This window comes from Neomonachus schauinslandi, chromosome 6, assembly GCF_002201575.2.
Source record: "Neomonachus schauinslandi chromosome 6, ASM220157v2, whole genome shotgun sequence".
Classification (NCBI taxonomy): Eukaryota; Metazoa; Chordata; class Mammalia; order Carnivora; family Phocidae; genus Neomonachus; species Neomonachus schauinslandi.
Window position 1 is genome coordinate 80,519,826 of NC_058408.1, and position 14,946 is coordinate 80,534,771.

The 14,946-nt window shown below is 44.7% G+C and overlaps 1 protein-coding gene across 4 annotated transcripts in view; it reads right to left on the reverse strand.

Annotated features, from left to right (window-relative positions):
* Window positions 1-1,355: 1,355 nt before the first annotated feature.
* Window positions 1,356-14,946, reverse strand: part of ACTN2 (actinin alpha 2) — a 66,657-nt gene continuing 53,066 nt past the window's right edge. Inside the window, exons 13-21 of one of the 4 annotated variants that reach the window (XM_021696111.1) lie at window positions 14,542-14,650; window positions 12,973-13,113; window positions 11,290-11,472; window positions 8,494-8,628; window positions 7,451-7,630; window positions 6,668-6,814; window positions 4,664-4,729; window positions 3,065-3,223; window positions 1,356-1,625 (exon numbers count right to left, since the gene is read on the reverse strand). In XM_021696111.1, the coding sequence (XP_021551786.1) occupies window positions 1,467-1,625; window positions 3,065-3,223; window positions 4,664-4,729; window positions 6,668-6,814; window positions 7,451-7,630; window positions 8,494-8,628; window positions 11,290-11,472; window positions 12,973-13,113; window positions 14,542-14,650 (1,279 nt within the window). In that variant the 3' untranslated portion in view covers window positions 1,356-1,466. Of the gene's footprint in view, window positions 1,626-3,064; window positions 3,231-4,651; window positions 4,730-6,667; window positions 6,815-7,450; window positions 7,631-8,493; window positions 8,629-11,289; window positions 11,473-12,972; window positions 13,114-14,541; window positions 14,651-14,946 lie in introns of all 4 variants that reach the window. The other 3 variants (XM_021696112.2, XM_021696114.1, XM_021696113.1) reach the window with 3 other exon arrangements.

The following is a 14,946-nucleotide window of genomic DNA, read 5'->3' on the forward strand; positions in this document are numbered from 1 at the left end:
TGAATGGAAAATATCACATTTCTGTTGCTGGAAGTCTATAAAAACCCGAGGAAACAGACTGTAGGTAATAAGCACATTACTGCCTTTTCTAGTAACACTTTAATTGCTGCTCGCAACTGTTTTTGTTTGTTTTGAATTCCTCTCCTGTTCGTCATTCAGGGCTAAGATATAAAAAGAATTCCTGCTTTATTCTCTACAAGCTGTCAACAAAATGGAAGAACAGAGGGGGCAGTTATAGCTTACGGCAGCAGGAGCAGAAAAATGAATGAGCAATGACAAGACCGAGACGATGCTGGGAGCACGTGGGGTGGCCACATGATGAGGCTTCAGATGCGGACAGAGCCATACTCAGATGTGTCAGCGTTCGCCAGCCAGTCACAGCGGCAAACGCACCCCACATGCTAGCAAGAACATCCAGTAATTCCTGCTGCATCAAAGGAGTTAGGAAATGAATTAGGAAAGAACTTACCTCTGCCCCTGTTGAGAAATGAGTTTTCCTACTGTTTCCTACAAACTCCTTCTCCTTACCAGGTCATGAAACCACAGGCATAAAGAATATTCTTCCTGGAGAGTTATAAGGGTCCCAGTTTCTGACCTGTCCCCTCTCAGGACTGCTACTATGGACACTTGTTTATATAAAAACAGAGCACTTCCATACGGAGAACCTGTGCTAACAAGCTCTAGAAAAAGCACAGAGACCTGGAATCAATAAATAATCCTAAAAAAACCCTCATTTTATCTAGTGCTTTTATCTTCCTCACTGGCAATTAAACTGACTTTCGTATTTCCTGAGGAGGTCCCTACTTTGGAGGATCAGAAAGGCGTTGAAACCCACTGACTGACTACATTAATCCTAAATGATAAAGAGCTGACTATAATCTCTACTTAAAAGGTTTTCGAGACTAAAGATCTTTTGGGTAGTTGGTTTTTATTCCCTGGACAATATTAAATTCAAATATACCTAATCTTTGGATAAGCAAAAAAGTAAAACACTGATATACCAAACATACTGCGCTAGGGATAATCACATAAACATATTAAACACGAAGAATATTTTTCAAGTATCAAACGTTCACCTAATTAGTGATATTTTTTTTTCTCCTAATCTTGAATCTTGGGTATTTTGCAATTTCCCATTTTTTTACTTTTCTTCTGTCCCTAGAGCCTCGTAATTTCACACTGCTTGAGCCATCGGCTGTTTTATCAAAGAAACAAACAAAAACCTGATTATCTCACTGTATTCACCTACAAATCCAGAAATAAAGAAACCTACTCATGAAACATGCTACCTCGGGCAACCATAGAAACTTCATTTCAGCCATGTCACAATGCTGGCAACCTACTGAGCTGCAAACTATTTTTTCTCTCTCTTAACTTAATAAAGCTTGTCAAAGGTTCCAGGAAACCAACTGTGACTTCAGCTTTTATTGCATTCTGATGGGATCAGTGATTACAGAGCCCCAGCATCACAGATCGCTCTCCCCGTACAGGGCGGAGGAGAATGCAGTGTAATCCAGGGCGCCGGGCACACTGCCCGGGCCAGAGTAGGCGGGCATCCTCTTGATGCAGTACTGGGCCTGATCCGGGGGCAGCTCTCGCCGTAGCTCCTCCGCCAAGATGTACGGCTGGAAAAAACACACACAAGGGTTTGTAAGCTCAATCGCAGAACACGCTGGAATATAAACAGTTTTAATCCTTACACATGCCTTGCATTTGTTTAATTTAAATAAAGGACAAAAGGCAGGGGGTCTAACGGGCATGGGAGCAGAGGACCAACAGAAGGCTGCGTTTCACTGCTAAGAGCAATCTGCAAGGTGATTTGTCTTGGGGCCAGTAGGAAATTTAATAGGCTTCATAAAGGCAGAGAGAGGACTATCATCAATATTTCTCAAACTGAGCCATCATGCAAGTGAAAAATACTGTGACCTAAGAGTCATAGTGGAAAGGTAAAGGGATAGTTGGGGTTTATATTATATGCTGATGAGAATACAGGGACAGTTAACGTGATCGTTTTCTTTTTTTTAACGTATGTGATACGTGTTTTTAGAAAATGGAGTCATTTTTCTACTCAGGTTATTAAAAAGCTAATTTTGCCACTGGAGAAAACTTCTTTGTAAAGCAAGATAAAACTGACATTTAACAGTGAAATGTACGTATTTTTTTAAATGTCATATGTCCAACAGGAAACAGGATAATTCCGGTAAAACAGACCAGTTGGGTAATAGTCAAAATAAATAAATAGCAAATATGCTTAACTTATAGTAGGGTTTTTTGGGGAATGGGTGGGTTAGGTGAGCTTTGGTTTATTATCTCCTGATCAGATGGGCTCTCTCCCTCTACCCCCATCCTCAGGATACGGGTTTAATTTTAAAACATACATTATTGTTGTCAGGATAGTTTATCTTGTCTGATGTTGTAAGGCAATAAACACGGCTCTGCTGATGTTTCAACACGCTAAATTCTTCTTCCCTCTCAGCCAGAACACAGAGTAAAAGAATCCTATTCCACATTGAATTTATACCTACTAAGATGTTGCTACTGTTTGGGGAATGAGACTCGAAAATTCTGAGCTTGCCGTTAAACTCCTACTTAATTTCTAGGCTACATGTAATACAAAGCTTGCCAATAGTTTAAATGACTGAATGGCTATATTTAACTTGGCTTCCATGGTTGGGCCCAAAGTCAGGGTAACCGATCCTTAAGAAAAGGTTCCCAGTTCCACAGTTACCTGAATTGTGCAGTCTCTTCTGAGTCTCCCGACCCCAGAATGTAAAATGGAGTTTAACCAGGAAACACACACAAAAAACTCTACAAAATATGCACTGGGTTCCTTCTGTCAAACTCCGTGGGAGGCCCACACAAATGCTAGGAACAGAATGTCTGTGTTTTCTCTGTTCTGTGTGGGCCATTGGTAGGTTTACTTGCGGCTCTCTGAATTCATTGCTGATGTGATACAAAATACACTAATATCAAAATGGTTTTTACTTGGCAACGTTGTTTCCTGCTTTACTAGAACAATGCCATGAGCTCGCACAAAAGGTGAAGGAAATCTGTCGCTGCAGACCTTATCAGAAGCCAGGATCCGGAAGGAGGCGATGACCTGCTCGGCCGTGTCGGTGTCGGCCGTCTCTCTCGTCATGAAGTCGATGAAGGACTGGAAGGTGACGGTGCCTTGTCCGTTGGGATCCACCAGGGTCATGATGCGTGCAAATTCAGCCTCGCCCTGAGGCAAGGTTGCAAAGACACACGTACTTCAACAAGACACAGTCCTCAACAGCACCATTCCCCTTAACTCCTGACATGCCAATCCTAATGGTCTGCAAAGTTAAATAGTCCCTGCATTTCCCTTCAGTCTTTGGAACAAATTCCCCAGAGGGGCGACTTAAGTGTATTGCCATCAAATGATGTTACGAGTTACTGTAACATCAAGCCAGAAGTTCCCGAATGTCCGAATTCCTTCCTCTCTCTGTCCCATGTAGCCGTCAGGCCTGAATGTACTTCTGGAAGAGGAACTGGGAGAGAGTGAGGGAGAGGGGCCTTTCCTCTGACTACAACCAACAAGAGTAACATTGCTAAGTAGAAGGCAGTTCAGCACACGGCTCTCATGATTTTTACTTTAAGAGCCTGAAAAGAATCAAAGCAGCTCATGTTCAAAATACACATTAGTATCAGAGGGAAAAGCACTTTGAAAATCATCAGGTTACTAAAAGCCATTGAAATGTATACACTTTATACGGGGAAACTACAGTTTGCAATAAAGCTGTTTTTAAAAAAAGTTCATGTTTTCAGATGAATGGATAAAGAAGATGTGGTATATACATACAATGGAATATTATGCAGCCATCAAAAGGAATGAGATCTTGCCATTTGCAACGACGTGGATGGAACTGGAGGGTATTATGTTGAGTGAAATAAGTCAAACAGAGAAAGACATGTATCATATGATCTCACTGATATGAGGAATTCTTAATCTCAGGAAACAAACTGAGGGTTGCTGGAGTGGGTGGTGGGGTGGGAGGGATGGGGTGGCTGGGTGATAGACACTGGGGAGGGTATGTGCTCTGGTAAGCGCTGTGAATTGTGCAAGACTGTTGAATCTCAGATCTGTACCTCTGAAACAAATAATGCAATATATGTTAAGAAAAAAAAAAAAGAAGAAGGTAGCGGGAGGGGGAGAATGAAGCGGGGGAAATCGGAGGGGTAGACGAACCATGAGAGACGATGGACTCTGAAAAACAAACTGAGGGTTCTAGAGGGGAGGGGGGTGGGAGGATGGGTTAGCCTGGTGGTGGGTATTGAGGAGGGCACATTCTGCATGGAGCACTGGGTGTTATGCACAAACAATGAATCATGGAACACTTCATCTAAAACTAATGATGTAATGTATGGGGATTAACATAAGAATAAAAAAAAAAGTTCATGTTTTCTTCCTTCACTAGGAAAAAAAATCTGACCAATTACTGAATAACAATATATGTTCTGGTTCTATGAAATGATTTTTATACAGCAGCAGGCAAACCTTCCAAGAAGATCACCCTATACAATGAAAGGGAACCTATCCCAAATGTGCTATCATACTTGAAGCTAGTCATTTCCTGTAACATAAGCCCAAACTCAAGAAAATATCCATCTAATCCTTGTAAATTTTTAGCTTCTGTCTTACCAAATCATAGCCCATGGAAATCAAGCAGGCTCTGAAATCCTCGTGATCCATCAGGCCGTTCTTCCTCTGCCGACAAATAAGAACAGAGACACTGAGAGATAGGGACAAAGCGAACAAGCGAACGGAACAGAATCCAGCAAGACGGGCCCCATGGAGCCCTGCCAAGGAGATGGGAAAGGTCACCGCTGACTTATAAGAGGATGGAGCCAACACGGAGATGTTACAAAATAGTTTCTTAAAAAGGAAAAAGCAGGAGGCGGGGGGCGGATAACTACCAGGTAAAAATGACAGGAGACTACACATTCATGAAAGCAGCTGAAAAAAATCACCCAGGGCCACAAGAATGACCCAGCAGGAACCAATGACTGCCACCTGCTGGTGACAGAGCCCGAGGTGCTGAGAAATTATCCCACTCTCATGGCCCCTGGGGGGTCCTCATTTGTGAAGCTCCCCCCAAACAACAGCACTCCTACAACTCAGGCCCACGGACCCCACAAGCAGTCTCAGGCTCGTTGGCCAGGATGGCGTGGCCCCTCCAGGCATCACAGCCCCCCCCCCCCACAAGTGCCACGGGGGTCTGCACAGGGCAGCGAGCAGGAAGGCCCACGCGGACAACCGCTATCACAGCTGAAAAAAGGCCAGGTCAGGACAAATGGGCAACCCCAGCTCTACAGATACTGAGGCGTTGACACAAAGCCCAAGACCTAACGTGCTGAGACCCTCTGCTCGGTTCCTCTCCCTGCCTCTGACCCTCCAGTCCACGCTCGCCGAGGCGGCCGCGCACATTTTTTGAAGCACAGCCACGATCGTGTTCTGTCTACGCTCTAAAAGCTCCGGTAAGAGCCCCTCGGGGCACGTCTGCTGTACCCTCTGCCGTTCCTACCCTCAGTATTCAACCAGAAGATGAAGAGAAATGGATCCGCGTCCCTGACACCTCTCCCCAGGACTTCAAGCAAACTTCTTTTCCCCCAAAACATATAGTCCTTAAGATTTAAATGCATTTTTTTTTTAACTTGGCAGGTTCTGCATTGTCCTCCTTCGGACTTCAGTTGCAAAAAACAATCTCATTATCTTGGATTCAAATAGCTGTGCCCATTCTTTATTACATCTCAGGCCCCCATCAGAGGTCTACAGTCCGAACTCTCTAACAGGTCCGAACCTGAGACTTCTTTTGGGGGGGGAGGCGTGAGGAGGGGCAGAGCGAGAGAGAGAATCTCAAGCAGGCTCCACACCCAGCGCAAGCCTGACCCGCGGCTTGATCTCACAACCTGCCCTGCCCAGAGGCATTCGGAGAACCGTTTACTGATAACTGTAAACCACACACAATGTCCTGTACAGAGTAACAGACTATCCTTTTTTTAGGGATCTTTAGCAAACGGTATGCGGCCTAAGAAGTCACTTTTAGCCATATGATAAGCAAACGGAATCTTCTTATAAAGAATTGGTTTTACTTAATATGATTCAAATCAAAATCCCAGGTAATATTTTAAAAGCAGCACATAACTTTTTATATGCCTTTACCATGAAAACGGTCATCATTCGGTTGGTGCATTTTCCTTAAAACATGTCACGAGTCCATTTTATTCATTAAAAAAATTAAATTTTACATGTCAAGACAGTGGGTTAAGTTTTCATTAGGTGCTTCACCTAAATAGTAACTTGGGAAAAGTACCTCAGGGCTTTGCATTTAAGTCTTTAGAAAAGATCTAAGTCCAACAACCACACCGCATGAGGGACACACTTTTCCTTCGAACAAATCTAGCTTTGCCATCGGCTACAGAGGCATCCACCGGGCCACCTGCAAAACGCTGCCCACGAACCTCCACTTCGAGTCCCCATGCGCAACGTCAGAGCCTAGCACTGCCTTTCTGGTGGCTGTTTTCCTTTGGCATTAATCATCCTGTTTCCCTATAATGTTTACAGGGCACTAAGACTTAAACTAAGAGCATGAATATTATTTCACATCCCCAATGTCGCCTTTCGGGCAAGTCCAGGGAGACATACCCTGTCGAAGTGGTTGAAGGAGGCCCTGAACTCATTCATCTGCTCCTGGGTGATGCCCTTGGCGTCTCTTGTCAGGATCTGGGTCTCCACTTCATTGATGGTTCTGGCGATGGTCGTCAGCAGCACCTCCCACCCGACACGAATGTGCTACTCGAGGAAAAAGGAAATGGTCAGCTCTGGGTCCTGCCAGCACATCAATCTTGCCCTCCTGATCTTCCTAACCGGAGGGCTTAGACCCAGAGGGAGAGAAGTAGGGCTTACTCAACTCTGTTATTATTTATATTTTTTTAATTCTAATTTTTCACTCTTCCTAAGATTCCATAGTGGGAAGCGCTCAGAAGTGAGAGCGGGGTTCTCACAGGGGCGACCGGCACTTTGTAAATAAGATGCACAGTGGAGAGTCTATTTGTCACTGGAAATATCTTTCCATTTACCAAGTAGCAGGATGGGCCCTGGGTTACACCTGCCTGCTCCCAGGGGGAGCAAAGGGGGCCAAACTGGTAGAAACGTGAACCGTTAGTTACTCCCTGAGCGAGTGGCGCAATGAATTCACTGTCGTGCTAATGAGGATGATGACGGAGAAAACTAACACTTTCATAGCTCTTGACACAGTTCACAAAGCTTTTTCACGTACAGTGACAGGGAAGGCTTGAAGATCCCTCGCTTTCACAGTGTAGCACCTCCCACAGGAACAGAGACAAGTGGGGTCGGGGGGGACACCCCGAGAGGAGGTGAAATGGTCACAACCGGAAGCAAAGCCACCCAGCCCGTGGGGCGCTGTACCTCCATGGTGTAATTGGTGTGCTTGTTGTCAAAGACCAGGGCCTCCTGGATGAGCTGGTGGTCTCCCTCCAGCTTGTCGATGTTGTTCTTATAGTTGATGATGTTGTGCTCATACTGCTTCAGCTGATTCATCTGGTCTTCCAGGGCCCCCGTGATCTGGATGGAGCTGCGGGCAATCTCCTGCCAGAGGCAAGAAGAGGGAGGCAAACCGGTGAGTCGGCCTCAGATGCTACGCTGGGGCTCGTCAGCCGCCAGAGTGCCCCGAGTTTATCCCGTGAGGTGGGAGATGGCAGTCCCAGAGCGTGACAGCAGCTTGGCAGGGTGGGGGGGTGGGGGCATCAACCAAGATCCGAAACAGCAAAGGAGGAAGAGTGGTTAAGAGAAGAGTTATTTCTTCTTCGGCTGAAGATGGAAGCTTCCCTGCATCAGAGCTGCCCCGTTCTGGAGGAGGCTAGGGGATGTTCTGCAGGAAAGAAGCTGCCAGACAGATTTAAGAGCACTGGAGGGTCAAAAAGAATTTCCTGTATTTTTACAGGTTCTCCCTTTAGGAGAAAAGGTAACATTTTATCACCAAAAGGGAGGTTGGGAGAAACACAAGAAGGGCAAATATATGTCTCTTGGCTGCTCTTAGTGATAAAATGAACCCAGAAATCAGTGTCATTCCAAGATCACTTTTCTTTAAATGTTCTGAAAATGCAAAGCATTTGTGACTCTTCACATGTCCTCCTTAGGGACGGAGGATTTAAAATCTAGATCCTACAGAGGCTGAACACCAAGAAAGAGCCCTGACATCCTTTTTAATGACAAAATGAACAGATGGCAGCAGGAACAGCCTCGGCCCCCTTTTTAGCGGGCCCCCCACGCACTGCACCGATGCCCACAGGCTACACGAGCTCGGGGGCCCAAAGGAGTAAAGCCCGGCGTGACACGAAGGGCCCTCACAGCACTGAGCGGGACAGAAACAGAAGAGGTGTCATTGTTGGGTCAACACAGGGACTAATTTCAAGGGTTGCAAGAAGCTCTTTGGAAGGGCACCACCCTACCTCCATCTTGTTCTGGATCCACGGCCCAATGGCATTGGCCTGTGCAGCAAACTGGCGCCGCAGACGCTCATTGGCGTGCTGGCGGGCTAGCTCCTCCTGCAGGGACTGGTCCCGGATGGGCACGAGCTGCTTCACCTGTCAGGGACCAAGGGCAACAGGGATTAGAGGCCAGCTTGCATCCAATAGCAGTGACCAAGATATGTGCCAACAGTCCGAAGTGTCGGGGTGGGAACAGAGGGAGGGTGGGGAGGAAGGAGAAGAGGGGAAGAGGGGGAAAGAGGAAGGGGAAGTAGGGAGAGGAGGGGGGAGCGGGCGCCCCTACTCCAGGAACTAAGGGAGAGCTGGGTCTAGTCTTGGTGGCCAACCAGCGGAAAGACTGGGTGTGTCTACATTAGGGACCTCGATGTCCCTGCAGCCAGGGGGTGGGGGTGGGGTGGGAGGGATGGGGGGATGGGGAGGTGTTTCAGGGGCCTGGTCCAAAGCGCAGAGGATTTGTGAACTTGAAGGAGGCAGAGCTGACAGCTTTATTTTCACGATCTCTAATTGAAAGTTAGCATTTCCTTCGATTATGAAAGTGGGCAGCAAATCCACAGTCATATTTAGCCGTGCTGTGACTTGACCACAGAAGAAATCACAGTCTCATATAACATTAGTTATTGCCTGCTTCTCAAAATAGCATGCACACTCATCCCTGCTTCAAAATGATCAGATCTGCTGTTAGACCCTGCTTTTAAATGTGTCCGTGCAGAAGCACATCTGCTACCACATGGCAACTTTTCAAAAAACATTTTAATGGGGGCACCTAGGTGGCTCAGTCCATTAAGCGTCTGCCTTCAGCTCAGGTCATGGTCCCAGGGTCCTGGGATTGAGCCCCGCATCGGGCTCCTTGCTCAGTAGGAAGCCTGCTTCTCCCTCTCCCACTCCCCCTGCTTGTGTTCCCTCTCTCGCTATGTCTCTGTCAAATAAATAAATAAAACCTTTAAAAAAAAAACATTTTAATGACTATATTTAACATCATTTGTTTCTGTTGCTACCTTAAATGTTTTTATGAATTTACAAATATAATTATCAGAAGGGATCCAAAGGCTTGGAGGGATCCAAGACACAAAAAAGTTAAGGACCCTACTTAGGCTCATGAATTCAAGTCCTATCTAACGTGGGATTGCAGGAAAGCGTTGTATCAGCCTACGTCTTTCTTGTTCCATTTGTACCCGGTGATTTACATTTTCATGCCCTGCCTGAGTTCTCTTTGCATCCACAGACAAAGGAACTATTTCAAACGTCTTTTTTGCGTTTTCTGCAAAACTGCTCCTACAGACGTCACTGTTCATAATGTCCCGTTCACAAAAATCCACGTGCCCGCTCTGCTCTTTAACTTCGGGCTGGGAGAAATGTTTGACCCACTTTAAGAAAGGACATATTTCCCGGGCGCCTGGGTGGCTCAGTTGGTTAAGCCCAACTGCCTTCGGCTCAGGTCATGATCCCAGAGTCCTGGGATCGAGTCCCACATCGGGCTCCCCGCTCAGCTGGGAGCCCGCTTCTCCCTCTGACCCTCTCCCCTCTCATGCTGTTTCTCTGTCTCTCTCTCTTTCTCTCAAATAAATAAATAAAATCTTTGAAAAAAAAAAAAAAGAAAAGGACATATTTCCCTTTTCCTCAGGAGGACGACTTAGCTCAACATGTCTCCCTTTTCCATGATGGCTGTCAGAAGGCCCGAGCTAAATTTGAAGCTCAAATGCAGTCAGTCGGTCCTGTCTCTCAGATTCCCTCTCTCCTCCCCATACCCGGTCTGCTCCTCTTTTGCACTGTTGATAACTGAACAACTGTTGCACATGTGTTTTCATAGCAAGCTACCTCAAATCCACCTGGTGAACTTATTCCTGGGAGGCTCTGTAGTAGCATATGGAGATGACTGTGCTATAATTTAAACCATGAAAATAATTTTTTCTTAAGAACAAGACAAAAAGGCTCAAATGATCCCATGTGGACTATAATTAAACCTGTGGACAGTTTCCCAAAATCTAAAAGGCAGCAAGTCAGCAGGAGTACTTGAGTTCCCCAGTTTTCTAGGCGATTTTTCTGCATTTAAAATTCACACACATTTGGGAAGTGTCTATCCCATATTCTAAAAATTATTTAATGAAGTACGTACTACAGGCAGGCTTGAGCACACCAAATTTTCAGTGGGGGTTTTAAAAATAGTTTCCCTTATGGTATTAGTCTCATAATCTATACTGATTTTGCCAACATTTTGTAAGATCTTCCTTAAGGAAAAACATTTCTAACTTTCTCTACTTACAAATCAGAGGCTGCCCAATGGCATTTAAGAGTCTAACATATTTGGTCTGTTAAAAACGAGACAACAGGCCCCAAATGGAGTCACTTAGGCTAAGCCCCACATCACCAACCCAAGACTCAATTCCAGTTTCTGCTCGCCCAGGAATGGAATCTTAAACAGTCAATAGCCTGATCAGCACTATTAGGTCATCTGCCCGACAGACCCCTGAAGGAACGTAGCCTCGCAATAACCAACCGGCTTTTTTTGCCTGGTATAACTTCCCTGTTCCCGCTTCCCTCTGCCCATAAAAGTCTCGCATTTTGTACAGCGCCTCAGAGCTCCTTTCTATCTGCTAGATGGGATGTTTGCATGATTCAAACACTGTGAAATCTGGGGTGAACGAAAACCCCGATCATCATGCAAATCAGTCACTCGTGTTCCCCAAGTATTTACCTCTTCCCTCAACCTTGGCTTCAGGAATGCCCACCTTGTCCCACATCCGGTCCTCAGTCACCCACCTTGTCCCACTTGGCCCGGAGCTCATCCATGGTGACAGTGCTGTAGGGATTGCTGGAGCTGATTCTGATGTTGTAGCTCTGGATCACCTTCTCCACCTCGTTCTGGATGGCCATGATGGACTGCCGCTCACCGTCCGCCTCCGGCAGCGTTGCCTTGAACTGCTCGTGGGCAGTGATCAGACTCTAACCCAGAGACAGAAGTGGGGAGAACTTTACTGTCGTGTGAATTTTACAGGCTTCGCTGTTCCTTCTGCACACGTGTGAATGCCTTTTATGAAGGCAGGAATCTCTGCAGGGAAAACAAATTCTGGATGTTTTCATAAAGCTATTTGGTGCACCAAAGTCAGGTTCCTTGAAAATGGAAAAAAAGATAACCGTGATGACTAATTGATGCCTATGAATCCAAAGTCTTCAAAAAAAAAAAACAAAAAAAAACCTGTTTTCTTTTTTAAAAAAATGTTTGTTTTCATAATTTTTGATCCCCAGTTACTGTTTCGGTCTTACTCTCCATCGACAAACAGAACTTAGTTGCCACATTTGCTGCCTTTATACTTAAAGACCACCAGGAAATACAGCCCTACTTCTCAAAAAGAAAAGGCCACAAAAAAACAACTCTTTCCCCCTAAGGCTTTAAAATCCCATTTATCAAACCTATCCTTTGGCCCTAATGTATAAGACAGTGGCCCCTTTGTTCTGCTGTGTGTAGATGCCACGTAAACCACCTCCCAGTGCCAAGCTAACAGTCATTTTAGACACTACAAGAGACTGGCTTCAGTAGAGAGATCGACGTTTCCACCAAACAAAGAAACTACATCATGCATCTGGTATGGCTTCCATGGCAAACTTAGATGTCTCACTTACTCCAAAAATAAATGATTTTAGGTTGCTAACCTGTGCTTAAGAATGCATGCAAATTAAAAAAAAATGCAATATTGAACAAAGTAATTTCTTTCCCCCTACACCCAGGTGCAAACCCTTCTAGAATATTCCTTGGCAGGGAGGTGTGGATTCGAATTCCTTTATATTTGGAACCTTCAGCATTCCTTCATATTTGGATTCTTTTTGATGATTTACCTATTTTACAGAAAGAAGAATTTAGAAGTATTTTCCCTTAATATTCCATTGTACATCAAATTCATTGTACACTGGTCTCTCAATAGACTGGGTGCTGGCTCTTTGAGAGTAACCCTCCTCCCTAACACGACTACTTATAGAAGTCTTACTCACAACTTTGAAGTTCTGGAAGAAATCAGAAGCAGAACATTTTGGTTTGTGGGAGACAGGAGGTGCTGCTTTGTGGTTTCTTATGCTTTAGGAGCCAGCAAAACTATATAGGTCTTAACAAACAGTAATATGCATATATTTGCAAAGTACTTAACTCAGCAGCCAATAAACTCATACCTTCCCACGAATACCTCCCAAGAGCGTAGATGTCTATGTTGCCCAATGATTCCACGGTATTTTTTAAAGAACAAGTCCCTTTAGATGTATTCACCATTGTCTGACGGATGTTAATTTTTCAGTTGCAGCAAAGAGAAGTATACACCTTTTTAAGATAAGGGTCAAAGGGTAATTTGGGCTTCCTAGCTACATTTTTTTAGTAAAAAACAAAAGAATTCTACATTTTTAAAATTACAATTCATCTCTAGCGCAGTACGAGCACGAAGCTGGGGGTTCAGTTACCTGGATTTCCTCAATGCTGTGGACAATGAACATGTCTTGTAGGTCCTCCATGGCACCTTCCATCCAATTGTTGAAAGGAGCCGCTCTCTTGGCAAACTCCAAGTGAAGCTGATCAATGGTTTCTAGCAATTTCTCAGTTCTCTGGAGGTAAGTTAAAGAGAAGTGTTATCACGGATGAATAAAAAAATTCTCTCCGAAGACAATCAACCTATTACCTGACATTGTGTTAATCACAGTGTGCTCATCACTAGCACATGTATACACAAGATCAGCCAGTGTTCATGATTAGACTGAGTCCAGGAGGTCCCTCAAGTGGCTTCTGAATCAAAAAAGGATTTAATAACATCCAGAGTAGCCTTGTTTTCAAAGGAGAGTCCTCTGCTCCATGCTACTTTTCTGAAAACTGAGAATCTGTAGGGGGTATATAGTAACTTGCTTTCAGCTAACATAGTACCTTTAATGTTAGCTCTGACTCCCTAACTACGCTAGGTAATAACACTCAACACACCGTCCTCACTTTATAGACGACAGTGTGCAGAGAAGATGCACGCCTTTCCCAGAATTCACCTACCTAAGTGAAGACACAGAACTACAGTTTAATGTACTCAAATCCTCATTCAGGATCTAACACAGAGCTCCTCTCGGCCTTTCTGGCCACATGGACGCAGATGGCTTTGAGCCACAGAGAACACTGTACTTGTTTCATGGGGCAGAGATGCTGGGGGCAGACAGGGAAAGCACCCCCTATCTATAAGTCTTCCGTCCTTACTCTTTTTTTTTTCTCCTGTTCTAAAGTGTTTGTGGTGGGGGCAGTCTCTGTTTCATGCATGGTCCTTTTTCTCTCACTTCCTTTCTTTAGGAGACTATGTAACAGCCATTTGGCATCTAGGAAGCTGGATGTCATGTATTTTAAAAGTGAAAAGACTCAGAAAAAAACTGGCCATTGCCTCCCTCCTTCGCATTATAGGAGTCTTCCATGGTGAGAGACAACGGGTACAGCTAAATACCAGCCACTTTCTGCTGCTTATCCAAGTCTTATACTTGACTAAGGCCAAGTTCATCCTCGATCTTTTCATATCCCTTTTTCTTTCAACGTTTGCTGCCATTTTGCCTTTGCCTGGCAACATGTGAAGTTCTTCCTGATTCCCCAAGTCAATATACTCTTTATAGAGGGCCCTTTGGAAATTCACTGTAATCACTACCTGATACAAAATGGGTTTATACCCTAATCTTATTAGCTCTGGATTTCTTTTTTTTTTAATTCAAAAGTATGCATCACTGAAAAAAAAAAAAAAAAAAGCATGCTTCACTGAAGGAAAAAAAAAAGCATGCTTCCCCACTCTATGGATAAATTATGGGACAAAGCTACCAACTTTGCATTTCACGCTTTCTCCTATATTTCACATTCTCTGTGGCAGCTCCTTTCACGAGACAACCTGTTTTGTTTTAGACGCGGCATGCCACAGAAAAACGGGGAAGATTAGTAACAAGGACTTCATTCAAGAGCCTCTGTGAAAAGATCTCATGTCAACAGGTGGGTGACGGGATGTCAGGTCACCAGGGCTTCACCTCCAGGGCCTCCCTCCTCTTCTGAGTAAGCGTTCCCAGTCTGTCCCACTGGTCACAGATCTTCTGACACCGATCGTTGATGTTCACAGCGTCGTGATAGTCCAATTCACTGGGGGAAGTGAAAATGAAGATGAACTCTCCCTGATGTTATGAGGAAAACAGACACAGGCTCAAAATAAACTGATTTTTTTTTCTTTTTTTAAAGATCTGACAGAAAAATGGCAGGGTATTTCAGGGTTTTGTCAACTGTCACCAAGGTAAACATGATCATTAGTCTTTGACAGATTCCAGGAAGAATGAGTAAAACTCTTGATGGTCCAACAGTTTTCTACACAGACAGAAATGCTGTCTCCTCAGTGCCCCAAGCTGACTTCAATCTGGTGCAGTCCCAGAGTATTATTTTTA